At 44.6% G+C, this 25,500-nt stretch overlaps 2 protein-coding genes, 1 non-coding gene and 1 pseudogene across 3 annotated transcripts in view; 1 reads left to right on the top strand and 3 right to left on the bottom strand.

The window, feature by feature from the left end:
* Positions 1-1,263: 1,263 nt before the first annotated feature.
* LOC146586967 (meprin A subunit alpha-like) lies at positions 1,264-13,289 on the bottom strand (annotated as a pseudogene).
* Positions 13,290-13,384: 95 nt separating this feature from the next.
* On the top strand, positions 13,385-14,338 carry LOC146586966 (taste receptor type 2 member 9-like). Its single transcript, XM_085320326.1, has one exon. The coding sequence runs from the start codon at positions 13,385-13,387 to the stop codon at positions 14,336-14,338; it is 954 nt and encodes a 317-aa protein (XP_085176452.1).
* Positions 14,339-18,018: 3,680 nt separating this feature from the next.
* Positions 18,019-25,500, bottom strand: part of ANKRD66 (ankyrin repeat domain 66) — a 7,896-nt gene continuing 414 nt past the window's right edge. Inside the window, exons 2-3 of the mRNA XM_085320372.1 lie at positions 24,869-25,097; positions 18,019-18,196 (exon numbers count right to left, since the gene is read on the bottom strand). Coding sequence (XP_085176498.1) covers positions 18,019-18,196; positions 24,869-25,097 — 407 coding nt within the window. The remainder of the gene's footprint in view (positions 18,197-24,868; positions 25,098-25,500) is intronic.
* Positions 23,319-23,390, bottom strand: TRNAW-CCA (transfer RNA tryptophan (anticodon CCA)). Its single transcript has one exon. It is a non-coding gene; the product is annotated as a tRNA-Trp (tRNA).

The following is a 25,500-nucleotide window of genomic DNA, read 5'->3' as shown; positions in this document are numbered from 1 at the left end:
AGAGGGTAACAAAACACTGTCTCTGGTCTCAAAGTGAATATTAAAATGGAAAGACTGGACCTTTATAAAGGTGACAATATTGAATTTAACATCTGGAAATTGAGCTGAACCAGATCTTAATTGGCTCCTAACTGCAGTCTCCTAACAAGGCTTTCACTTTTGTAGATACCATTTCACCACTGCTTGTGAGCTCACTGGCATCCAGATCACACAGAGGGTCTGAATTGCCCTCAGTGAATTACTCCTGGTACAAAGTGCTGTCAAGGAAAGCAGAATCAGGCTCAGCTGCTTTTCTCACTTGCAAGAGTTGCCAAATGCCCTACATAAACTGCAGAGAAGCAGGGCCTTTCCATATGCCAGGAATGTAGACTTCCCTTCGCGTTTTATTAAACACTGTGTGTTCCTGGTTAAAGATTCACAGTAAGCAGTTTTCCTTGCAGAAGTGTTTCCATTCTCGAGTGTAATGAAAGCAAGGACTTTGCAAAACTTTTTCATGATGAACCAGAGAAAAAGCCTCCGGCCAGGACAGCCCCTAGCCTGGGTCACAGGCTCAGCTGYGTGGGGTGATGCTGGTTCATGTTCCGTTGCTACCACATTCATAGCAGGCGCCACACTGGCTGCTCCTCTTTGAGACAAGTGCTCTAACCGCTGTGTTGGAGTCAGAACTGGTTTCATGATTTGTTTATGCACAGTGTTACCACTTTTGAGGCACTGTTGTTGCCCAAAGGAAACTTGTCCCAGTGATAGGATTTGTCTCATCAACCGTTAGCCGTTAGTGAGGGATCCTTTTACAGAAAATGGAGACAGCACATCAGAAGAACAATTCATCACGTGTATCTTGGGATGGACTGGATTGCTCTCCAGAGGTACCCGTTGCTCTCTAATGAACCACAGAGGAATCTAGAAAGCTCAATTTTGGACAAGCTAATATGAGGTGAGATGAACCCAGTCATCGGAGATGGGGCTGTGTCACAGAGGACAGGCATGTACAGTCCCTGTGGCCTTTTCATAGAGGTGTCTGCCCACCAMAACTGCCCTAGACACCTCTTTTCTATCTTCTCCTCCCCTGCCTCTTTTTTCAGGGCAGAGTAGCAACATGCGTTCCCAGCAAAAATTGCAGCCTCAGGAAAAAGGCTTTTGATYGACAACTTCTGTTTTTCGTGGTCCAATAAACAACCACTTCATTTTCAAAACAGAATTTTCTTAGGTAGGAAGTGATTTGGGAGTGGGTGCAAATAGGAGCACCATTAAATAAGCTTATTTTCAGGATGTAGAAGTATAATCTGGCCTGAAAATCTGATCTTCCAAGATCAGAGAATCAAAGTTATTCAAAGGGTCATGCTGGATATTCAAAAATCCAGACACCTTAAATCACTAGGCATCTGAAAACCTGGTTCCTGGAGTAGGTCACACTAGGTGTTTGTTAATCAGCATCATCTTTTGTGCTTTCTTGACAAACAGAATACTACRTACATGAATTCCAGCGGGGATTTTGATAATACAATACTATATCTTCAAAATTTGCAAAGATTAAAAGATCATTGTTTTTAAGGAATTTTTTCCAACGCAGCTCCCTGTGTGTCAGGAATGTATTCCAGCCCACACCTCGGCCCACATAACAGTTGCAGAAAGAAGAAAAACTTCCAGTGATTGATGATTTGTCCCACTGCAGAGTGTYATTTCTGCCTATTGTGCAAAAATATACAAGTAATTAAAGCTGATCACTAATCAGCCTAATAGTGTTACATGCAGACAAATCCAGCCCAATCTTCTGGCTTTCAGTATTTTTCTCTAGCTGAGAAAACTTTTGCATTCCTATATTTCTCCTTGATGCACTCTGACTTACCAAATACTAGTTGCGTTGCATCTGTAGTAAAGCTAAGGCTGAGGGAAGGCTGAGGGACATCGTGTGGATTACATCAGGGTCTTGATCCAAAACAGACCAGATAACTTGTCTGTGTCCAGCTGGCCATTCAAGAAGGCCATCATTCTGACTGCTGCAGAGATGGAAAGTAATCCCCATGTAATTCGTGTAAGGTGAAGTGTGTCTTCCATGAGGATACAGCTGTAAAGCAAAGGCATAGCCTTCCGAGCTGTAAAATACAGGGCTTATGATACAATCGCCTTTTGAAGTACTGTTAAAAAGCGTTGTGAAGTTTCTGATGTGCCAGATATTGGTAGGGCAGTGTGTCTCTGTCAGGCTGGTGTCGTCGATGGCAATCCCCCCCCCTCCCCCTGCAGACTTGGCTGGATCTCCTTTGCTGCCCTGAAACCCATAGCAGAATTTGGTTTGAACACAAAAGGAATGCTGACCAATTTCCAGTGATGTTCTTCATCAGCTGAAGGGAGAAATATATCCATCTAACAATGAAAAGTCCAGAGCACAACCCTAAGTCATGCTAGGTCTTCCTCAAGCTTCCTGTGATCTATTTGCCTAAATCTGGTGCCCTGCACCCAAACTAATTTAAGAATGGTCTTAAAGAAACCACCGCTGGGTCAAATTCTGCTTTTATGGGCCCTAACTCTGGAATTACTCAACTAAAGTAAATGAAGGTTAGATTTACAGGGGAACTTAAGCAAATTATCATATGAGAAACCATCCCAGGCCTGACTAACATCAAAGTTCATCAGCACTTCAGCTACAAAAAAAGCATACTCACCTACCTGTGATAGTGTGCAGCTTTTCCATCCTCCAAAAGTTTCCAGCGCCATCACCTTTCTTAACCCAGATAACTAGCTTATCTTGTGCACTTCCATTTAACCTGTAGAAGAACTGAAGGCATTTTTCTTTCCTCCTTGGATAAAGAATGTGAGATTCCAAAAGAGCTGACTGACCAGTATGTCCAGTTTTTGTATCTAAGTGCATGAAATAGCCTCTCTCTAAGAAACACATAACACAGTGATGCGATATGAGTTTTTGCTCCATTCAGTGATGAAACTCCAGTGCTAAATAAGCTTTAGTACAGTTTCTACTTGCCTGGTTAGTAAATTATTTTCAAAGTAGAAAAATGTTTCAATAGAAARGAATTCTCTTAACATTGCAGATCAGTAGTAAAATGAGAATGCACTGAAATGTGGCTTGCAAAGCAGTGTTCAGTTGACTAAATGGGGTACACATTCAGTTCTGTTCATTAGAAATGAAGTGCAAAATGAGCGTGAGCCAGTGCTATAAACATATACAAATATAAGTGAATGCACCTGCCTAGGGATTTTTTTGAAGACAAACTGGGAATTCGTTGGAAGGGTCCTGATAGGCCCTGGCATTCAAATTTTAAATCAGTCTCTTGAAGGGGGCTGAGCAGTAATAGTGTCAATATTTTCTGTATCTACAGGAAATATCTGTCCTGGTAGCATGGAGATTTTCAAGCTGCATCACACTGGGGATCTGCAAATACCCTGTGGTTGTGTCTATGGGTTTGCAGATTTCTGACCATTCGGGAGCTGAGTGATGCCAACTGCAGAAACCCTGTGGACAAYGATGGATCTGAAACCGCCACCTGATCCTAGTCTGAGCTTCACTACCACCTCCAGCTGCTTGTCTGCACTTGGGTGTGTTTCCATAGGCAGTGCTGGCATTCTGCATTAAGTTCCCCTTCCCCATACCTGTGCAAGCTGCCTATTTTCCACTAACCGCTGACCCATTTGCTCTCGGGGAGCATCTGAAGGCTGGCTGTTTAGTGTTTACGTCGTTGTCTTCTCCCACAGTGAAGACAGGCAGTTAATTGTCTGTGACTAGGCGCGCAGGGCAGGAAGCGGCTGTCAGCTCCTCAGCCACATGCTCTATCACACATCGCAGTCTTTACAGTGTCAGCAAACCACACATCCTGCAGACTGCATGCAAACAGCCCACTGAACAACAGCCAAACAGGCTCATTCCTCCACAAACAAGAAATTGCTCCTTCCTCGCCAGCACTGAGACCTAAACAACCCCCCGACTCTTGCTGCATCCCGCTTGCTGACTCTCCCGAGTGCCGGCTGCTGCCTTTCACCCTTCCCCAGATCTGCCTTCTCGCCCAGGCACATCCAAACCTTCTTTTCCATTCTATATTTTTTCCCCTCTCCTGCACCATGGAGGACTTCTGTGSCTGACTGCCCCTTGTGGCTTTGGACACTGATGTGCCTGCCTGGGACCACTTGTACGCAGCACCGCCAGGCTCGTGTGCATCTGACTTTCAAAAAAAAAAAATCAAAAAAAAAATCTTTTTCTGCTGGAGGACTTTTGGAGTGTCTGTACAATATTCCTCTGGGGTGCTCAGCTTTTTCTCCCACYGCCCTTAAAAACAAACCCTAAAAACAAATCCTGTATCCCAATAGCAATCAAAGTACTGCAAAACTCAGTACATACATATTTGTTTGAATTCAATATATGCTTGAATCGGTGCTGAGCCAAAGCCTTCATCTAAAGGACCCCTGCAATACTCTCCTCAGAAAAGGAGAAATCACAGCTGCTTTATTTCTCAGATGATTCTTCAGCCTCCTCACGTGSTGTAGCTCCAACAAACTTTAAATTAGCAGCTGCTACACTTTTCAGACATGGYTCCTTATTGCTCAGCACCTAACTCCCAAAGAAGTCTCCTGAGGGTGGTTGCTTCCTGCTCTGTCACATTGCTGAAACTCRGCTTGCTATTCTGTTGATCCTGAAGCAGCTGCTGGGTCAGAATTTGTTTATAAACAAAGTCTGTGTTTTCTAATGTTTATCTAACTATATACTTCTGTGGGGACACCTGAAATGAACTCCTGTGCCAAGGGAAGTGTCTTTGAGCTTTTTTCTTTAACTAAAAAAGCTAGAAAACAACCATCATGCCACAAATATGCAGAAAAGGAGGACTGATCCTCACCTGACTCTATTCCATGGGGTTCCACTGAAGTTAGCCACTGCAAAGTGGTGGAGCGCCCTTGATTTTAATGGAACTACAACCAACRTGCAGCAGCTAAGTCTCAAATTCTCCTTTCCTCATAAGATGTTACAATATAGGAAAGAGGTTTAAGGAAGAGTTAAACATTAAAAAATGAAAATGWTTATCCTTTCTACCTGAAAAGTTAAGAGTCATATTTACCTTCAGATATACAGTGATTAGGCTTAATATTAGGCCTTTTCTAATGTCTGTTGTTTATCTCTGTGTATTTTCATTTTCACATGTCTTAAAACCATGGTGCAGTCTAATAACCATCCAAAAATAGAGCTGCTACCTGCACAGTCTCCCACCAAGGTATGATGTTCATATCCTGGTTTGCCCAGTGTGTGCTCCCAGTCAGCATCATCTTGTCCACTSTGCACCATCCCACAGATACTGGTGTGTTCTAGGGAGCACTGATCCAAGAAGGTGAGGCTTGAAGCTGCCAGGAATAGGGTATGGTATTTTACCATGTCCATCAATGTCAAATAAGGCTTTTACTATCATTCCCTGATGGCTTAAGTACARCATTTAACTTCAGAAAATGTGTTCTTAATGCAGCCAAAGATTACACAGGCTTCTGCATCTCCATCTCTGTTAACACACATAAACTGTGCTTCCTCCTGAAGGCAACATCCCTCTCTTTCTTCCACTCTCCATTGATACTTCCTTGCTGGGACCAGGCTTGGCCCCTGAGTACTAGTTTTTGCTTTCMGATATTTGTCATTTTCTCTAAGCCTGTCTGTGTTACTGTTAGACCAATGATTGGTTTTGCTGGGTTTATATTAACACAGTATGTCAGTACCACAGAGTAGTGGAGTATTTGCTTTCATAACTTTGCCCAAGAAAAGTACAATTATCCACATCCATATTTCTGACCCCCGTTGTCTTATCTAACATCACACAGGCAGTAAAAGAAACTTGAAATACTCTGACTTCAGAGATCCCAATTCCAGGCTACTGATATCTGAATATTTTATCTTYGTTAGCAGCATCCCTGAATGAAACACGTATTATTACAAGTAAGCTCACAGTGAAGTCCATGTGCATGAAAGATATTAGACCCTTGATTCACTACARAGCTGTTCTATAAACAAATGAGGATCCAGCCACCATGGAGCATGCTGCTGCATAAGAACTATAATTTCTTTTAGCATCCCAAATACTTATTCCTGTGCCTGTCAGGTGATCCAATCCATGCTATTGTGAAGCACAAATAAGGATTTTCAAACACATGTATGGGAATGAACTTACTGCAGTTGTACATGTGATTCAACATCAGTAAGTCAGTCCGGCTGAAATCCAACCTCTGCCCAATAATCTCATTGAATTCAGGATTTTTTGTTGTAATAGATGGGATGTTGCTATTGATGTTGAAAGAATATGGTCCATAGTGCAAGACTGACTCATAGTCATACRGGGTATTGAGGTCATCAAGGAAACCATCGCTGTGTTTGTCAAAGGCATATGCAAAACCTAGTCAAAGACATACAAATACGGTTAGGCAAAACTGGAAATAAAAATGAGCACAAAGCTTTTCAAAATGCTTTATCCATGACTAAATATTGCTGTAGTTGTCAACATGTAGGCAGTCATTTTTAATTGGAAGTATTTTGGCAGAGAAACTAATGCATCCTAYAATAGCAGTTAGTGAAAACAATTGGCAGTGCCACTGGTAAAAGGAACATGCAGCTAAAGATAATTCTCAGTCATTTCAAACCTGCCGTGTACCTTCAGTAATTTCATCCCACCATATCTGAACATAGTCATCACGATCTGTCCTGGATTGCTCATGGTAAAATCCCTAGGCATGCAGGAGCTCATGTTCCACTATGGCTTTATAGTCACACCCCTCTCCTATAGACACTGTCTGGCCACTCTGAAGGTCACCCGCATAAGACCASCACCTGTAAGGCAAAGACTCAGACACTGCATCCATCCACTCAGTTGCAAGATCAAGGTGTAAGTAACAGARTAATATTTTATAGAATCAACTGCCTGAAATTTCCTGTCTTCTTATTCTTGTCCAAACTAATTTGTAATGCCAGAGTATGAAAGAACATGTGTCTTTGYTGCTTTGTCACAGCCCAGCGATGAGGGCCTGTCCCAGAGGTGCAGCTGGCCTCCTTGTTTCGTTTTGCTTTCCCTGGAGGGCAGAGCCRTCCCTGCCGTGCAGCAGAGCATGTGCACTGAACTGTCTGCACGTCTCTGAAGGGAGGTGGTGATGGCAAATCTAGTATCTGCTCTCCCACTCTGGGTAGCCCCAGCTCAAACAATATAGGGAGGGAAGGAGCAGAAGATGAGCAGCACAGAAGTATATAGTAGGTACCTTATAGCCTCATACACTGAGCTGGCTGGTTATGTGTATASCAAAGTACCTAAATAAGTGGTCCAGTTTTCAAAGGTGCTGAACATCTTCCAGTGAACTTGGGTTGCATTGCCCTTCCTGATTGAGCTCCCAAACACAGATTTAAATCCTAACTTTCCATGTCCATTCAGAAATAATTCATCACAGTGTGTTAAAAAAAAATCCCCAAAATRCTATGCACCTTTTCCCTGTACCCCAGGGGATCTACTCTGGCTCCTAGACAGACACATGAGCTGGTATCACCAGCTTCCTCATGGTCMAGCCCAGCAAACAGAAGTTCCCCATGCCTAACTCTGGATGGTCACAGTGTTGGCACGTGCCATTGAGCCAGCTCCCTAGGTGCCCATTAGAATCATTGGACAGAAAAGAGTAATTGGGGTGTGAGCCACCAGATCTGTTTTATACTTCAGTTTTAGGTCAGATGGTTTATGCCCTGGAAGAGTCATCCCCTCTTCCGAACGCRAAGGCAGCCTGCAGTAACTTGCTTAATGGTAGAGGTTGCTGGTTTAAACATTTGGTTGGGTAAACCCAATTGTGTCTGGAAGCAAGGAGGAAGTTGTCATGCCAACACCCTCATGACATAGCCTATCACTAACTGACCCCAGGAGAATGTTATTCACTTGTTTTCCCTGAAGGCGTGCCAAGAAAGGGACTCTCTTCAGKAGCTGGTATGCAAATAGAAATAAAATATTGTTCTCTTACATTAAGAAAACATCAAGTGCAGATAATACTTTTGTCTGGTTAGTCTGCCTGCACAGATTTTTACCTCCAGTGTGATGCAAACAGGCTTTGGGTGAGAAATGTGGCTCAGATGTTTATGACCTCCGTACTAGCAAGAACGAAAATGAAAGTCTACGCAGTTGGGAAGATTATCAAAGCAAACTGCTCACAAAGCACATACAGAACACAGTGGCCCAAACCAGCCTGTTAATACAAAATTAGCCATCCAGCTTCTCAAATTTCAGGTAAGTTTTTTCCCCTTCATAGGGCTTGAAATCAACACAAGACTTCAGCCTGAACGTGTCAAAAGCCTGCAGGATAACACCTTTAGCGTTCAGATCTGAAAGATATAGAAGCGGTAACAATAACAATTGTTCTTCTTTTATGGTGTTACACTAAATAGCCATAATTCCAGGTAGAAAATATGAACATGTGTTAAAAATACCAATATGTATTAAAAATAGCTACTCGGATGAAAGAATAGGAGGCTGTTAGCAGAATTCCCTGACTAGGACAATCTTGGCAGAGGCTGTAGGGAGAGACAGTATCTTTTATTAGACGAGCTGATACAGCTGGAAAAAACAGGCAGACTTTTAAACAGCCAGAGTATTTCTCAGGTTTTAGTGGGTACTTTATTGCATGCCATTATGTAGTTTCAGCTGTCAAGTATTGTAAATTTTTGCCATTTCTAGCTTGGGGTTAGTAAACACAGAAAAGATCCATGGGATTATAACACTGATTTACTATTCATTTTAACAGCTAAATTGTTCAGACTCCTAAAAAGTCCCTAAAATTAGATGAAAACAAAAAGAAAGAATCCTCTCAACCTTCCAATTAGGAAACAGCTACTATTTGCTGCGGACAGTGCTGAGCTGGAGCTGTTAAGAAAAGATGAGGCACGAAAGGTGTAGTAGACCAACAAGCATGTTCCTAAATTCAGGATTTTCTGACTTCATTATCAAGACATCCCGACCAGATGCACAAACAGAAATCAAAGCATTTGATGCTCATCAGCATCAAGGCTGATCACTGGGGCAGTTACGCCGACAGCGTCGTGTGCCGTAGCAGAGTCACATTGCTCTGTCTGACCTGCAGTGCCAACAGCGTAACGCAGCGTAACTGGACGGCAAACGAGGCTAAAGCACTCCRGAGAGCTGTACAAAACCAGGGTATTTCTAATGCAAGTAATACTGCAGTAAAAAGCCTTATTACCCAAGCTGTCAGTAGGATATAGGGGATGGGAAATTTCCATTTGTAGGAGCTGTTTCTCAGAGCATTTCTCTCCAGCTGTTAAGGAAATCAACATATTTGTGTTAACATACTAGGCTCAATCTAGACACTTGCTGAAGCTGATTTAGATCAGTAACACATACCGGTAAGATAATATCACCTTCAATAAGCTGCCTTTCTGTTTCTGAAATGAGATAAACAATCATTTAAGCCACAGGGATGTATCAAGGACTACAGAATGTTTTTGCAAAGTTTACACAACCTATCTGGCTGCCCGTCTCTCTTCAAGCAGTAGTGGCCCAGAAACACGCACGCAAATAACCATCGTCACACCACAACACGCCAGTGCTCTGTTTGCAGCAACATCAGCTGCAGGAGAATTTGGGGCTGGATTAAAATTTCCAAGTCARTTCATGGCACCTGCCCAAGGAAGATTTGTTCCTATTTCCAGCACTTGTATCCTAAAACCACTGTGGACTTTTAAACGTTGTTWATATTTAGGTGGGGTGGGATATAGAGGAAGGTAGGCAGCTAATAGCCTAATTAGCTAGCTAATCTAGGCTGGTCATCTAGGATCCCCATATAGTCGAGGGAGAAAGACAAGCACTCTGGAGAGAAAAGGGATTTAGTCCACCTTGCATAAACAGCTGAGCCTGAACTAAGTTCAGATTCAGGCAGTTGAACCTAAATGTCTACGCTGCAGTGCCTATGCATGTAYGGCTCAGATCCCACTACAGCCCTGCAAGCATCCAGCTGCCTACATGTAGGTGTCTGGTGCCATTTGAGATGCACCAGGGTATCCAAAATATCCACACAGGCTGGCAGATGCGATGCCTGCGAGGGTCCTCCTCTTCTGGAGCAACACCAGAGGAGATAGATTTGAACCMGCAACAGATACCTGGATTTTAGCCAACCGATCCACATCTTCCACTGAAACACTGCGGTAAGCAGTTAGCACAGCATTTGAGCAGAGCATAAAGCAGATAAAAGGCAACCCCAGGAAATGAAATCTCTCTCGCAGCAACACCAGTGAAACCATGGGGCAGGGCTGACAGCACTTAAACTTTGTATCTTGGTCACCGGTCATGTGAAACCAAGTAACTCACTTAAGAGRAATACAAATGAATGAAGCAGAAGTGAAATTAGAGCCAGAGATAATGTGTCTCTGGGAGTTGTTTCACAGAGGAGCACAGGGGTGAGGGATGTGGCCTTGGGCCAGCCCAGGGGGTGCTACGCTGCTCCTCCGAAATGCAAGGTCTGCTGGGCTTCACAGACCACTGCTTTCCCAGAAGCAGCTGAGTGTCTTTCCAGATTTAAGATTAAGATCTTGGGCTTCCTGCAGAATTGTCCTTGTGGAAATTTCCCGGCTTTTCTAATTTCCCTTTTTGCCACCAACCTTTGATGGACCTTTCTTTCCTCTGCCCCTTGTCCTAGTCCGGCCTTTCCATCATCTCTGACTGGCTCTGAAGTGGAGGTCTCTCTTCTCCCCTGACATAGCTGAGGTTCATCACAAATATTTTAAATTATCCTGCAGTACTCATCCATGACACATTTGGAATTTTTCTTACRTATGAGGGAACTTTCAGCCTCCTCTGGTGCCACCACAGCTGCCGGATTTGTAGTCTCCAAAGGCTAGCTCAGATCTCTGTAGTAACTCAACACTCTGCTTACTTACTATCCTGACTTACCTGAGTTTATTTCTGGGATGTCCTTTCTATGCTGCCCTCCATCGACATCATAAACTAGCAAATGAAATAATACACAATAATACAATTTAGTCAGTGACTAAAATGATATGAGTTGATATAACTCCCACCTTGATGACTTACTGCCTTCCACAGCAATAAAAACAAAACCACTGCATCCTTACCTCTTTCTTCAAGCAGAGTTTTGGGTCTGAAACATAGAAAGTACAGCATCAAAATCACAGGCAAATGCAGTGAAATCTCACCCTGATCCCAAGCCAGAAAATAGAGGAAAAAGATGGGAATACGTTAAAGGCACAGGAGCAGGTGACTAGGGCTGTGAAACAACATATCCTCYGAGAATCCATTTCAGAAGATCATCTAGCGCTACCTGCCAGTGCAGATATAGTGTCCTGTGGGTGAATACCCTTCAAAAGTACTGATAAGAATAACCATCAAAAGGGTTGAACTTTGTAAGTAAGTGCAGATTTTAGTCTTATTAGGTATAGCCATAAATCAACGTGATAAGCAATATGCCTCCCTGTTTCTTAACTGTTCTTCACAAATTAACCCTTGTAGCAATCAGGGGCTATTGAACTATCTAATATTTCTGTGATTTATTCAGAGATAATATCCCTGTTTCTGATTTCCTGGTCCCATTCTGGCAGGAGACCAAAAAAGCTGCTGAGAATGGAAACAACACCTTCTTCAGGAGAAGAGGCTCGTGATCCACAATTTAAGGTATAATTCACTTGAAGAAAATGTTTCCTCAGGGAAGTTTTATTCCTGGAGACATCTTGGGAAATGCAAGCAAATTTCTGTTCTCATCTAATTTTCTGGATGAAGTATCATCTTTAATTAAAAAATACAGCTTGATTTCTGTAATCAACAGACCATCAGCCATCAATTTCCAACAAAATGTGATGACTTGGTTTTCCTTGGGAGCTCTCCAAGACCTCATCTCTCAGAATAGGGGTACAGTGAGGAGTCCTCATTTGGTCCCACTCATGCCTATAACGTCATGTGCTCCTGGTGCTTTGCACTGGAAATCTCACACAGGTCCTTGCCTGTGGATACTTCCCACGGATGATTTTATCATTTTATAGGCTCTTCCCACCCCTAAAATACAGACAAATGACTCTTCAGTCAAACCATCAGACACAGCACTGGAAGGGGGCAACATTAGGGTAGGTGGTTTGGGAACAGAGGTTACGAGCTCCAGCACTGCTCTCCTGCTGCCATTGCACCCCTCACTTGTCCCCCTGTCCAAGGGGCTGCAGAGTGCAGAGACAGTGTTTTGTTGTTGAGACGAACTTCAGACCTGCGGTAAAAACATTTCAATATTTTAATGCTATAAGTAGATCTTTAGAGAAAAAAATGCAAATAAGGCATGTGATAATACTATTTAGGGAGTAGTGCTTGCAATTATAACGCCCCAGAAACAAGTGTATCATTCTGAAAAGAGAAAACTTCAGTGGTTTGTGTCTTGTAGCTATGTAACTGCTTGTTGTAATTTTACTCTTTCCTACTTACACTATAACATCAGCTGAAGCTCCGGTGGGTAACTATGGTCCCACTGTGCAACGTCCTGTATAAACACGAAGTCTAACTAGTTTGTATCTTAGAGAGTATCACATACCTTGCCTGTCATAAAACATTTGGGKTTTTTTGTGGACTTAAAGTCATTTAGAAGCTTAAGGGTGTTTAAGGAAGGAGGCAACACAACATAGTCCCATCACCACACTGTTAGCAGAGACAGAGATGAGTTTTGAATCCTGGCACAGGGATTCACGCTTATGTTTGCCCTTTTCCTCTCTCTGACTCGATTAAAACCTTTACAAGAAAGTTCTGTTTATCCTTTAACACCACCATCCCACACTGCGTGCCTCTTTCTTTGGTCATGATTAAGGTGATACCCTTGGGAAAACCAACATAGATTTCAGCCTACTTGAGATAAACATGAATTCAAGATTCAGACACCTTGGATGAATTTTCCAGCTCCTGGACTCCAGTGGTAAAAGAAGATGTAGTCTCCTCTGACCATGCTCTGTGCAAGGTGCCAGACTGCTTCATGCGACCAGAGAGCCTCCCCCAGCACGACCCTCAGAGGGGACAGAGGCAAAAGGAGAGCGCAGTTCACGACGCCGCTCAAGCATGGGACGGTCACTAAACCACGGCGTTGTTCTCTGCAGAAAAGCGTGCACATTATTTGTGCCACCAAACACAGCTCTTCTGAACTGAAATTCAAATATCGAAGACTGACACTAGGTAAGGGAATGCCTGGCACATTTACATTCCTGCCTGAGCACCTGCGCCACTGAATAGGAGCAGCCCCACGATCTCTCCCCCCACCAGGTCTATAAARCTCCTGTTTCCATACGTGACGCTCATACCGAAAGGCAGGGCACCAGCAGCTGCCGTCCTGCACTCAGCATTGGCCTTACAACCTACTTTTCCCCGGACAACACCACTCCCTGACTTGGAGGATGGAAGCTTGCCAACCTCCAGATAAATTCAATGGCAATTCCTATGATACCATAGTTCTGGCAGTCACCACRGTTCTGATTTTTGCTGGAATGTTGATAAATGCTTTCATTGTGGCTGTGCATTGCATTGCTTGGATGAAAAAGAAAAGCTTAACCTCCAGTGAGAAGATCTTGATGTTTTTGGGATGCTCCAGATTTTGCCTGTTGTGCATCACGTGGGTATATAGCTTTCTTTCAACAATTTATCCTGGGTTATTTTATGTGAACACCACACCCCAAATATTTTCAGCCCTCCTCAGCTTTTTTATTTCTTCCAACTTGTGGATTTCTGCCTGTCTGTGCGTTTTTTATTGTGTGAAAATTGCAAATTTCAGGCATATCTTCTTCAACTACCTGAAAGTAAATATTGACAGGATTGTGCCATGGCTGCTGCTGGGTTCAGTGTTTTTATCCCTACTCATCTGCATCCCTGTCTATAAAATTCCACATGAAGTGCAGTGCAACTATCTCAATACCACCCTCCTAGGAAGTTCCTGGATGATGAATATCAAAATAGACAGACATGTTCTCCCTGCTTTTTTTGTCAGTGGCATTGGATTTTCCTTGGCATTCKTGACATTAATTCTTCCAGCCCTTCTCCTCCTCTTTTCTCTCTGGAGACAAAAACGGAAGATGCAAACCAGCCCAGTGAGGAACCTCAGCATGGATGCCCATGTCAAAGCCATGAAAGCTATTATGTCCTTCTTCTTCACATACAGCATTTACTTCACGTGTTTGATCTTCTGGGTGATTTATGACACTCCGAATAAAAATCCTCTGATGGTCCTTTGTTTCGTACTTCAGCATGCTTTTCCAGTTGTCCACTCCCTTATTCTGATTTTCAGCAATCCCCAACTGGAAAAGATATTACTAAAGACTCTGCACTCTGTGAAGTGCAAGATTTGCATAAGGTAGAACTGTAATAAAAGTTACATTGTCCTTCAGCTGTAGGACATTAAAAATGTTGATTTTTTTTAATTAAAATAAGTCATTTAATTTCTAAGGAAACTCTCTTGCTATTGTGAAGTGATACAGACGTTCTTTCTTTTCCAAGTTAAGAAAAGTTTGTTAAAATTCTTTGAATCAAATTGTTACAAGTTAAATGGATTATTATTATTATTATTTTACTTAAATTTAAAATTTAATTTAAATTTTAAGTATTTTTTTGAGTTAAATTATTGCCAACAACAAAGTAATTTAGATTTGGCCTATGGGCTGGCTGTAAAACAGGAATAAAGACACTGCAATCCCCTCCTTAAAATGCTTTTAAAAATGCTTCAATATTTGCTGATGAAAACTACTTATATAACTAAATGGCATGTTTGTATATCTATTTTATTTTACAATTATTTCTCCTATGGCTGTACAGTTTAAAATATTGTAAGTTGTATAATTATCATGCATTTGTTTATAACTGATGTGTGAATGTGTTGAGCATATTATTTACCASAGGTAGTTAGTGAGTTAGAAATGTAAAAATGCAGAGGTGAGGTGATGAACCCTAGAGCTAGATGCTCTAGCTTTATGGATCCTTTCTCTCTTTCATATTTCATGCAAAGCAATGTAATCTCCCTGGTCTGTGTAGCTGCTCTCCAGGGTTCTAACTCTGGGTTCTACTCCTGGGTTCTAACTCTGGGTTCTACTCCTGGGTTCTAACTCTGTAAAACTCTTTGGAAGGTTGTTTTGGGGTAAAATGTAGCATGGAATAAAGTGCAGCTTCATCTGCCATGGGCAGATTGTCTGACTATGAAATAATTCCGCCATGAATAGAGGAGAACCTGAACTGTTCGTTTCTTCAATCAGTTCAGGCCCGGAGGGATGTCTTGGCTCAGGCCCAGTTTCACGTCTCTGCATCTTTTCTTTGAAGAATAACTCATCCAGGAGGTCAGTTCCCAGGTGTGGAACCGGCGGCTCAGTCCTCCTGAAGGCACCGTTCAGATACATCCAAAATGCTCTCCATGGAGTCATCTCAGGTGTAGCATCAGCCTTGCTAGACATGGATTAACTCTCTGAGAAGCAATAGGGATTTCTCTATGCTGCCTTTACTCAGACAACCCCTAATGTTGCAGAAGGCAACTCCTACTAGCAGAAAGCCTTTCCAACCTTCTTTTCCCCAGATAAAGGAGATAGAGTTGTCTTGTAGGATAACAGTGTGAAGGCATCACTAATTTCTRTGTGCCCTCTCACAGAAATTGACCCAGAGGAACATTTTCTGCTCAGGGAATGCGAGTGGCCCCATGATGCTAGTTTGAAAAGTTCAAGYGAAGGAGAAAAGCTTAGTTTGTAAGCTTTCTGCTTTAAGGGTTGCCTTTTCCATGGGCAAAAGGACTCTCCCTTCYCTCTTCCTCGCCACTTCCACAAAAATGAAAGGGGAAGAGGTTAGTAAGAAAGCGAAACAAAGTGTTTTCTAACCACTAGCTTTCACTCTCTTCTGACCTTTCCTGCTTTAGCAAAGCAAAAGATTACATTCGTGTTGACCTGTTAGACGGGAAGAAAGGGAATGAGTCACCTCATCAAAGTTAGACACTGACAGCATAGATATTGCTTCTCAGACTAGCTGTTTGCCTTTAGCTGCAACTGCACTTTTCAGGGTAGATTGACGTCAAACTCCACTACCTCCCTCTTACAGTAGGAGATGCCTTCAACACCACCCACATTTCCCAGAAGAGGCAGATCTTCAACATTTCATCTGGACACACCTCCCCAGTTGAGGGGCATTTATAGGACAGGCACTATCACACCTCCCTTCTTTGCCTGTGATTGCTCATGCAGTCCATCCTTTAACATGACAGTCCCAGGTGCTTCTGCAAAAAAGACCATGCTCTCTCCCCATGTCCTGGGTAACATCATCCCTCCAGGGCTCCAATAACACAAGACTCAGGAAGCAAAAATAACATCCTGCATACACAGAAAAATGCAGCCCCTGCAAACCAGGCTGAGCAGCAAGGCACTTTTTTCCATCTCCATGAAACCCCCATGAACATGATGCCCACCACACCATCGCTCCCCCCCACACACRCACACATACACCAGCTCCATCCAGCTGGCACTGGAGCAGGCGAGCAATAAAACAGCACAACCACAGCACATACAGCAAAGTTAAATGCTCTCGGGAGAGTCACAATGGCATGCCTCAACTACAAGATGATCTGCCTGGTGGCCTCAGGGCTAGAAATAGGCCTGTTTAATTTAGTAGTATGGAGACAGGCACTCTGTCCCACATACATCTCCACTTGGACTGTCACTAACCCAACAGCCAGGTTGAGTGGTCCAGATAAAAGTAATAGGAGTGCAAATGGCAGAAGGCAAAGTAGGAGCTTGGCTGTTTGCCTCAACATAGGYGTCTAGCATCATCTGAGAAGTCTCAGAGTATCCAAGGCATCTGCCCAGGGTAGGAGCTATATAATGCAGGATATTCTGGAGACCTGCAGAGTCAGCCTGGGTACCTGAGAGCATCTCRGATGACATTAGACATCCTTGTGTAGGCAGCTGAATTGCTCCCCGGAAATCTAGAAGTGGGAGGTGAATCAGTCCTTGGTTGTGATTTAAATGTCTAAAGTGTTGTGGCTGGGTATGGAGCGTATGTGTAATCAAGGCAACCCAGAAGCATCATGTTTGGCTAGTGGAGGGGAAGCAGAGGGGGAGGGAAGAAACTAAACACATAAAAGATGCCAGGAGACTGTCAGAAGTCAATATGAATGGTTGCCAAATGCTGGCATGGTCTGGAAAGCTGGTTTGCATCAAATAAGCCATAGTCAAAGTATTTCTAATTATTAGAAATTGAAATATTTTATTTAATTAGAAATCAAAATACTTTTCAATTTCTAGTAGTTGGAAAGTGAAACAATTAAAAGGTGTATTAACCTTTAAAAGCTTTGATGAGCAGTGAGATAGCTCAGGCGTTGTTCACAGCATTCCTATGAACTTAAAAAAAGTTAGGGACATTGATAGGGCAGTGCTTTAACTGTCTTTGCAGTCACAGATGTCTGAAAGCAGTAATAAGGAAATACATTTTCCCTTTTTCTGGACCAAAAATCACAGATACAGGCTGTTAGACAGATGTGTCCAATAAAGGATCAACATCAGTCTCCTTTCACACSAGAAGAGGGAACTAGATCCCTCCGCACACAAAAGGAAGAGGCACCGCTAGGGGCTAAGAGCCCCACAGACCCCTGCTTGACTCAGGACCTGAAGCGAACAAGCAAAGCCTTGGAGATCACCAGTGAGCAGAACCACAATCCCAGGAGCTTCCTGATCACCCGAGACTGAAAACGYTCCCCTCTCAGGCATTCAGGGCAGCTGCTGCCATTTCTGCAGATTTATACGTGTTCAGCGGATTAGAATAATGGTATATTTAAATACTACCTGCAGTTTTCTCATATTTGCGATCTGAGATACAGACACGGAGACATAGAGAAGCACTTCTACCTACACCCTATTAATGACAGCACGTACAGTACACCATAACAGGTATCTTCTTGTGGCCATCTGCCTTCTCCATCCCATCCTGTTTCAGCCTGCAAAGGCATCCTGGCTTTGCCAGTGTCTTTAATCCGCAGTGCAAGTTCTCAGTGGCACCAAACAGCGGGACTACACTACTGCTTCCCCCTCTTCTTCCTATGTTTCTTTTGAGCACAGAGCGTGTAGTTCTGAGCGCTCCGTGAGTTTCTCTCAAGCTCTTCTTTCTTGAGCTCCCAGTCTTCATCCTTTTGGTCTAAGYGGACTCCTTTCATGGAGGCCATCCGGCGATAGTTTCTGCTCTCCACCTCCGCTCTGGGGAAGAAAGCAAGCACACGGCTTCAAATACAGAGCGCAGCGTGGTCRCAGAAAGTTTCACGAGCAGGTCTGTCCTCATGAACAGATAAGGTTATGTAGCAGCATGGTCAAAGCATGGCAGTTTCTGCTGCCACCAATATGTGAGAAAGCAATGAGCCTCACCACAAATTCCCCCACCATTTATCACCCCAGGTGACCAGATTCTCATWTAAAGTTGCACTGAGGTGGGAAACTTTTGGTAAAGACCCAAGGTGAGACTCCTGCTCTTACTGTTGGAGGTACAACTTAGCCCTGAAATTTTGCTAAACTTTACATTCAAACCCTGATCTAAACTTGAGAATTTACACTCCTATTTATTTTTAAAATAATAAGCTGCACTAAGCAATATTATAGACATAAGGCTGTGCTATAAAGGCTCAAATTTTGGATGGGAAAGCATTAAATTATGTTAAAGATACTACTTTACACTGCTTCAAATCTGCATGTACAAACCATTCAGAACTCTCCTCTAGTTTCTTGTGGTTTTCAGCTGTGTTTTTTAAATTGTRTCCATGATTTCAAGTGTGTGAAACCTACAGATGTCAGACACTGAACTATCATCCATCCAAACCCAGGGATTTCCAAGTCAGCAGTGTGTTTGCTCTTGGTATCTCTGATTTCTGCTTTTGCGTATGTCCTCATATTTTTGCAATATTCATAAACTTTTGATTGAACAAACACACTCCAAGATTGTTTTAAATGACACTGAACAAGCTGTTACCCTCAAAATAAACACGCTCCACTCTGTTTTTTCCTGTAGCCTGCGGTTATCAGTGAATTATCATTACACTTGTCATATGATACGTTGTCACTGCAAACAATCTGGGCAAATGAGAAACCACTGCCATCAAAAGCAAAATGAATAAACTGCTTTGGGCACYGAAAGAAAATATATTATTAGTCATAGTTCTAGTTTTCTTAATCACAGCTTTTAAATATTTTCCTAGTACATGTTGTTAACCACGCAGCTTGCGCAGCGACGTGCTCACATCTGCAACCCATGCTAGTTTCCAGAAGTGCTGGGCGTGCGAGATGCCTGTCTGCACCGGTTCCAGAAGTGAGAAGAGAGAAATTATTCTTTCCTCTGCAAACCCCAGACACCAACAGCCTCGCTGCGGCACCAGCGCTTTGCAGGTGGGATGCAGACAGACAAGGGCAGCAGGTTTATGCTGCCTCGGCGCTGTGTCCAGCATCCAGGGTAAAGCTATTCTGGTGGAAAAAAACAACAAAAAAAACAAAAAAACACAGAACTGATGCAAATTACGGTTTTGCTATCCAGAACCAGGTCTGCTTTGAAGGCTGTTTACAATTCTTTGCATGTCCATGCAAATCTCAGTGAGTGCCGGTGATACTCKGTAGCAGAATATTCCTTGCATTTACACGACTAATAAAAACAGTCCTCAGCACAGAGCAATCGCTCAGTCCACGTCTGCAGCAGAGAATCCAGCAGCCCGGAGTCATCGTGCTGGGAGACCTGGGCTCCAGCTCCCCGAGGACGCAGGGCCTGACGCCCACGGACGCGTCCCGGCAGCGCTCGCGCTCTTCGGGACGTCGCCTGGTGGGTTCAGAGCTCTTCTGCTTGTGGAAACCGCTGAACTCCCACTTCTGGGTGAACCGCTTAAACCATCAGGTTTTGTGCTACCCCTGGCAGCTAAAGGTTTCAGGCCCCTCCAGAGCTTTAGAGAGAGAAGTTAAGCTCTGAATTAAATGTTCAGCATTTAAGCTTTTCCGTTCGAAGCCAGCTCACAAGAGCGGCCAGAAATGGCACGGCTGAGCCTGCAGAAGCCTCTGACTCGAGGGCCCCGGCGACCCCGGCAGCTGCGTCGGGAGGCGCCTCCTGAGTTCGTGCACCGAAAGAACCCGCTGGCAGTAGGGGAAGAGGAGGGGACCGGGGTTTAAGAGTGATTTGGATGCTTATATTCCTGTTTAGATACGCACTCCAGCCCTGCGTTTGGCACAGACTCACAGGCTGTAACCTTAAAAATTGGTTTTTTTCTCTCTTCATGCTTCTTTGCATGACAGGCAAATACCCCCAAACTGGCAGTGATGCTCTGTAACAAAATATTCCTCATATTTACATGGTCAATACAGCCAACGCCTTGAAGAGAGGACAGACCCGCTGAGCRGCACGCAGCGTTAGCGCGCGCGCAGAGCTTCGTTCTCTGCCTGCAGCGTGCAGAGGCACCACCGAGCTCCTGCGCAGAGCGCTGCGTGAAGACAGAAACGATCCGTGGGACGTTGCACGTATCCGAAGAAGCAGAAGGTTTTTTTAAAAAAAAAAAAATTAATTCCTCCTAGGAAATGCAGAGCGCTTTGGCGATGTGAGGAAGTAAAACTTGCATTTGGGCTGAGACTTTCCCTGTGGCTCTAAATTATAGTGACTGGGCTTGAAAAAATAAAGATTCCTGATCCCCAGTGATAARCTCTTGGCTGCTCCAGCTGCCCACAGGCTTCGCCGTGGCTGCGCAGGGTTGGTACCGGCTTCCGACGGCTTCTCGCAAGCGGTCCGAGGCCCAGGCTTTGCAAAGGTCTTTCTGGTTTCTTGGGCCGCCCAGCCCTGGCTCCTCTGCCTCTCTGGGCTTTCTGCAGCGCGAGGTTTGCAGACTTCAGACAGTCCTCCCTGGTCCATCTACAGCGAGATCTCCAGCTGTCAGCCCGGTCCACGAGCCCCTTTTCAAGGTGGCACATTGGCGGAGCCAAGGAGCTGCCGCGTTGCTGCCACGGGTGGTCATGCTCCTTGCTCCCACCAGCCCTGCTCCCCGCTCCAGCAGGGATCCCCCCTCAGTCTTCTCTTCCCCAGGCTGAAGAGGCCCAGCTCTTGCAGCCGTTCCTCATAGGGCAGGTGCTCCAGCCCTCTGATCATCTTTGTAGCCCTATGCTGGACTCTTTCCAGAGCTTCATGTCTCTCTTGTCCTGGGGAGCCCAGAACTGGACACAGGACTCGAGATGAGGCCTCCCCAGGGCTGAGGAGAGGGGCAGGATCACCTCCCTCAACCTGCTGGCAACACTCTTCCYAATGCACCCCAGGATGTCATTGGCCTTCTTGGCCACAAGGGCACATTGCTGGCTCATGGTTGACTTGTCCACCAGCACTCCCAGGTCCATCTCTGCACAGCTGCTGTCCAACAGGTCAGCCTCCAGCCTGTACTGGTGTATAGGGTTATTTCTGCCTAGGTGCAGGACCTTGCACTTAATGTTGAACTTCATGAACATTGTCATCGGTGGCGTGGAGTCCAGTTGGAGGCCTGTGGCTAGTGGCATCCCCCAGGGCTCAGGACTGGGTCCCATCCTGTTCAACTTCTTCATCAATGACCTGGATGAGGGGACAGAGTGCCTCCTCAGCAAGTTTGGTGATGATCCCAAGCTGGGAGGAGTGGCTGATACACCAGAGGGCTGTGCTGCCATTCAGAGAGACCTGGACAAGCTGGAGGGTTGGGCGGAGAGGAACCTTCTGAGGTTCAACAAGGGCAAGTGCAGAGTCCTGCTCCTAGGGAAAGATAACCCTAGGGACCAACACAAGCTGGGGGCTGACCTCCTGGAGAGTAGCTCTGCAGAGAAGGACCTGGGAGTGCTGGTGGATGACAGRTTGACCATGAGCCAGCAATGTGCCCTTGTGGCCAAGAAGGCCAGTGGTCTCCTGGGGTGCATTAGGAAGAGAGTTGCCAGCAGGTCAAGGGAGGTGATCCTGGCCCTCTCCTCAGCCCTGGGGAGGCCTCATCTCTAGTACTGTGTCCAGTTCTGGGCTCCCCAGGACAAGAGAGACATGGAGTTACTGGAGAGAGTCCAGCGTAGGGCTACAAAGATGATCAGAGGGCTGGAGCACCTGCCCTATGGGGAACAGCTGCGAGAGCTGGGCCTGTTCAGCCTGGGGAAGAGCAGACTGAGGGGGGATCTGACCAATGTGTATAAGTACCTGAAGGGAGGGTGTCAAGGGGATGGGGACAAACTCTTTTCAGTTGTCCTGTGTGACAGGACAAGAGGCAATGGGCAGAAATTGAAGCACAGGCAGTTCCACCTGACCATGAGGGGGAATTTCTTCCCTGTGAGAGTGACGGAGCAGTGGAACAGGTTGCCCAGAGAGGTTGTGGAGTCTCCTGTGGAGATCTTCAAGGCCCGCCTGGATGCAACCCTGTCTAACATGCTGTAGGTGACCCTGCTGAGCAGGGAGGTTGGACTAGATGGTCTCCAGAGGTCCTTTCCAACCTTACTGATTCTATGATTCCTACACTTCTTACTCTTTTTGAACTTCCTCTCCACTCAACTCTCCAGCTTGTCCAGGTCTCTCTGAATGGCAGMACAGCCCTCTGGTGTATCAGCCACTCCTCCCAGCTTGGKAKCATCACCAAACTTGCTGAGGAGGCACTCTGTCCCCTCATCCAGGTCATTGATGAAGAAGTTGAACAAGACTGGTCCCAGTMCTGAGCCCTGGGGGATGCCACTGGCTACAGGCCTCCARCTAGACTCTGCACCACTGATGATGACCCTCTGAGCTCTGCCTTTCAGCCAGTTCTCCATCCACCTCACTGKCCACTCATCTAACCCACACTTCCTGAGCTTATCTAGGAGAATGTTATGGGAGAGAGTGTGAAAAGCCTTGCTGAAGTCAAGGTAGACAATATCYACTGCTCTCCCCTCATCCATYCGGCCAGTCATTTCATCATAGAAGGCTATCAGATTGGTTAAGCATGATTTCCTCTTGGTGAAACCCTGTTGACTACTCCTGATCACCTTATTTTCCTCCACATGCTTGGAGATGACATCCAGAATGAGCTGTTCCATCACCTTTCCAGGTGAGGCTGACTGGCCTGTAGTTTCCTGGGTCCTCAAGAGGAATGGTCTGCCTGTGGTAAATACATACTCATTTTTTCCAGTCATCTTCATGTCCTTCATRCATCTGGACATCACTTTCAGGAGTATCTATTTATTCCATCATCTGAGAACTGCAGTGAGGCTGACATGGCTATAACACCATAGATCATTCTTCTTGCCCTCATTGAAGATGGGTCAGATGCTGTGACCTCTTTCCCATCATCAGGAAAACTCCTCCTATTGCCAAGATCAGGGCAATATAAAACAGACCTGACCCCGGTGTGATTTGAACACACAACCTTCTGATCTGGAGTCAGATGCGCTGCCCTTGCGCCACGAGGTCAGAACATGTGTATGAGAATTACCTTAGAAAGTCTCCAGCTTGGGTGTCTTTTCCTATGGACAGATATTGATGGTGTCAAGAAAAGAGATGGATGTGCAGCATTTCAGCAGCTARTAACATGCTTAAAAGTATAGCAAAAGGAAAACTGTGATAGCAGTCACAGATAGGTTTACAGGTTGTGTGGAAATGTTGATTTCTGAAAGGCAATTTTGGTTAGGCACTGGCCTTCTCAGACATTTCCATAGCCACCATGCCTACTTTTGAACTTTGCCTCTCTTGGGCTGAACTCCTCAATAAAGCAGATGTGGCAAGAGGCAGCCTCAAGCCTGGCAGGCAGTAAGGAGCAGAAGTGATTTGGAAAGAGCACTGCAAGTGCCAAGTCTGTAATCTGCACTGATAATTTGTGTGTGAGGTTTGCATGCAATGTTCAAGGCAAACTGAAGATGTGGAGCTGAATAAAATGTACGTACAACAAGCACGTCATTTATATGGTGCTCCAACAGTCTTGAAAATATCGCAGCCACAAGGAAGGTTCCAATTAAGGAACACATTGGGATTGTAAAATCATGGAAAGGGAAGGAAAACCCTCTACYTTGGCTATTCTCAGGGTCAGGAAGTTACGGTGGTGACCCACAGGAGGACTGCAGCCTAATCCAGAGAAAGAGGARTGTGATTTCTTGCCTAGAGTCCTGTGCTGGGGCATATTGTAGTGTCTCATAAAAGACTTAGAAGTGCAGCTAATTAGAAGAAGAAATGACTTGTTATGATAAGTGAAGTTATATAAGTCAAGTGAGAGGCTTGAGATCTATTTTAAGCCAGTTCTGCAAAAATGGTGAGATTGTGAGCCAGATTAGCACRGACAAAATACTTCATTTGGAAAACRTGGAGAGTAATGGGGAACCCCTCAAAAGCAATTTATTAGTTGCATATATAGGAGTGACAATGCTTGTTAAAAATTACTGTCTAATACATAATAAAAATATATAATGATAAAGCTAAACACGAAAAATAGAAAAAAAAATGTTTATAGTAATGGATAAACSTTAGAAGCAAGAAATATTGTCATAGAAAATAAATAAAGGAAAAACTGATCAGAAAAGACAATGATAACYGTACAGGCTTAGACAATAAGGAGTTTTCCAAAATTTGGAAGCCATAAATTTTAACGACATTGCAAAGCCTGCTAATAGGTGAAATGGCTCACTTTTCAAAAGCTCAGGAAATGGTAGTATTTTTTGGAAGACCTACCAGGGCAAACCATGCGAGATAGTGGAATAAATGACTTTTTTTCCCCACCGGCTGTGCAGCTGCCCATGGCAAAGGCCTGTATTTCGCGTGTCTCCGGCTCGTACTCAAGAGCTTCGCCAGGCTTTAGGTGGAAAGAAGGCACGCGCTGCTCTGCGGCAGTCAATTTAATCCCCACTGCCGCAGCATCTTCAGCTACTTCGGCATTCACAGAACCAGCGGTCGCTACTCACGTTTCTAAGAACTTGAAGCAGTCCTTGTGCCCGTAGATCTCCGCGAGCCTCTTGGGAGTATCGCCGAAGAGATCGGCCGCGTCCATGGCGGCGTGCAAGGAATGAAGGGTGCGAAGCACACCCAGCCGTCCGGACTCGGCAGCGAAGTGAGCCGCCGTCCAGCCCGCGTCGTTCCGCAGGCAAGGCCGAGCCCCGTGATCCACAAGCAGCTTAACCAGCTCCGATTGCCCTTGCATTATTGCAGAAAAATACGGAGAAAAGGTGCAACCGGTATTAAGATTTTACACCGTCGGGACACAGAAGGTGGTTGCAAACAAGTTGATCAGGCCTATAAATCCCTCCAGTCATGTAGCAATAAGTTATACCCCCGACTAGGCAATTTTCTCAAATAAAATATTCATCAGAAAATGGTCATTTTTTCAAAGCAGACTGTTTCCTGAACCATTTAACAAAAACAGTATTAAAGCCAAAAAGTTTTCTGATACTTTCTGAACAGCACATATCAGTTACTCAGGCCTCGACTATTTCATTGCTTCAATTAAATTTTTAGACCAATATGAAATAAATCGTATAGAGGGAGAAGCAGGCACACTACATTTGAATATTGTGAAAATTTATAATTTTCACATGAG

The sequence above is a fragment of the Rhea americana genome, unplaced genomic scaffold, assembly GCF_003343005.1.
Source record: "Rhea americana isolate MKP2758 unplaced genomic scaffold, rheAme1 scaffold_63, whole genome shotgun sequence".
NCBI classification, from domain to species: domain Eukaryota; kingdom Metazoa; phylum Chordata; class Aves; order Rheiformes; family Rheidae; genus Rhea; species Rhea americana.
This window is presented reverse-complemented; position numbering and strand designations above follow the sequence as displayed.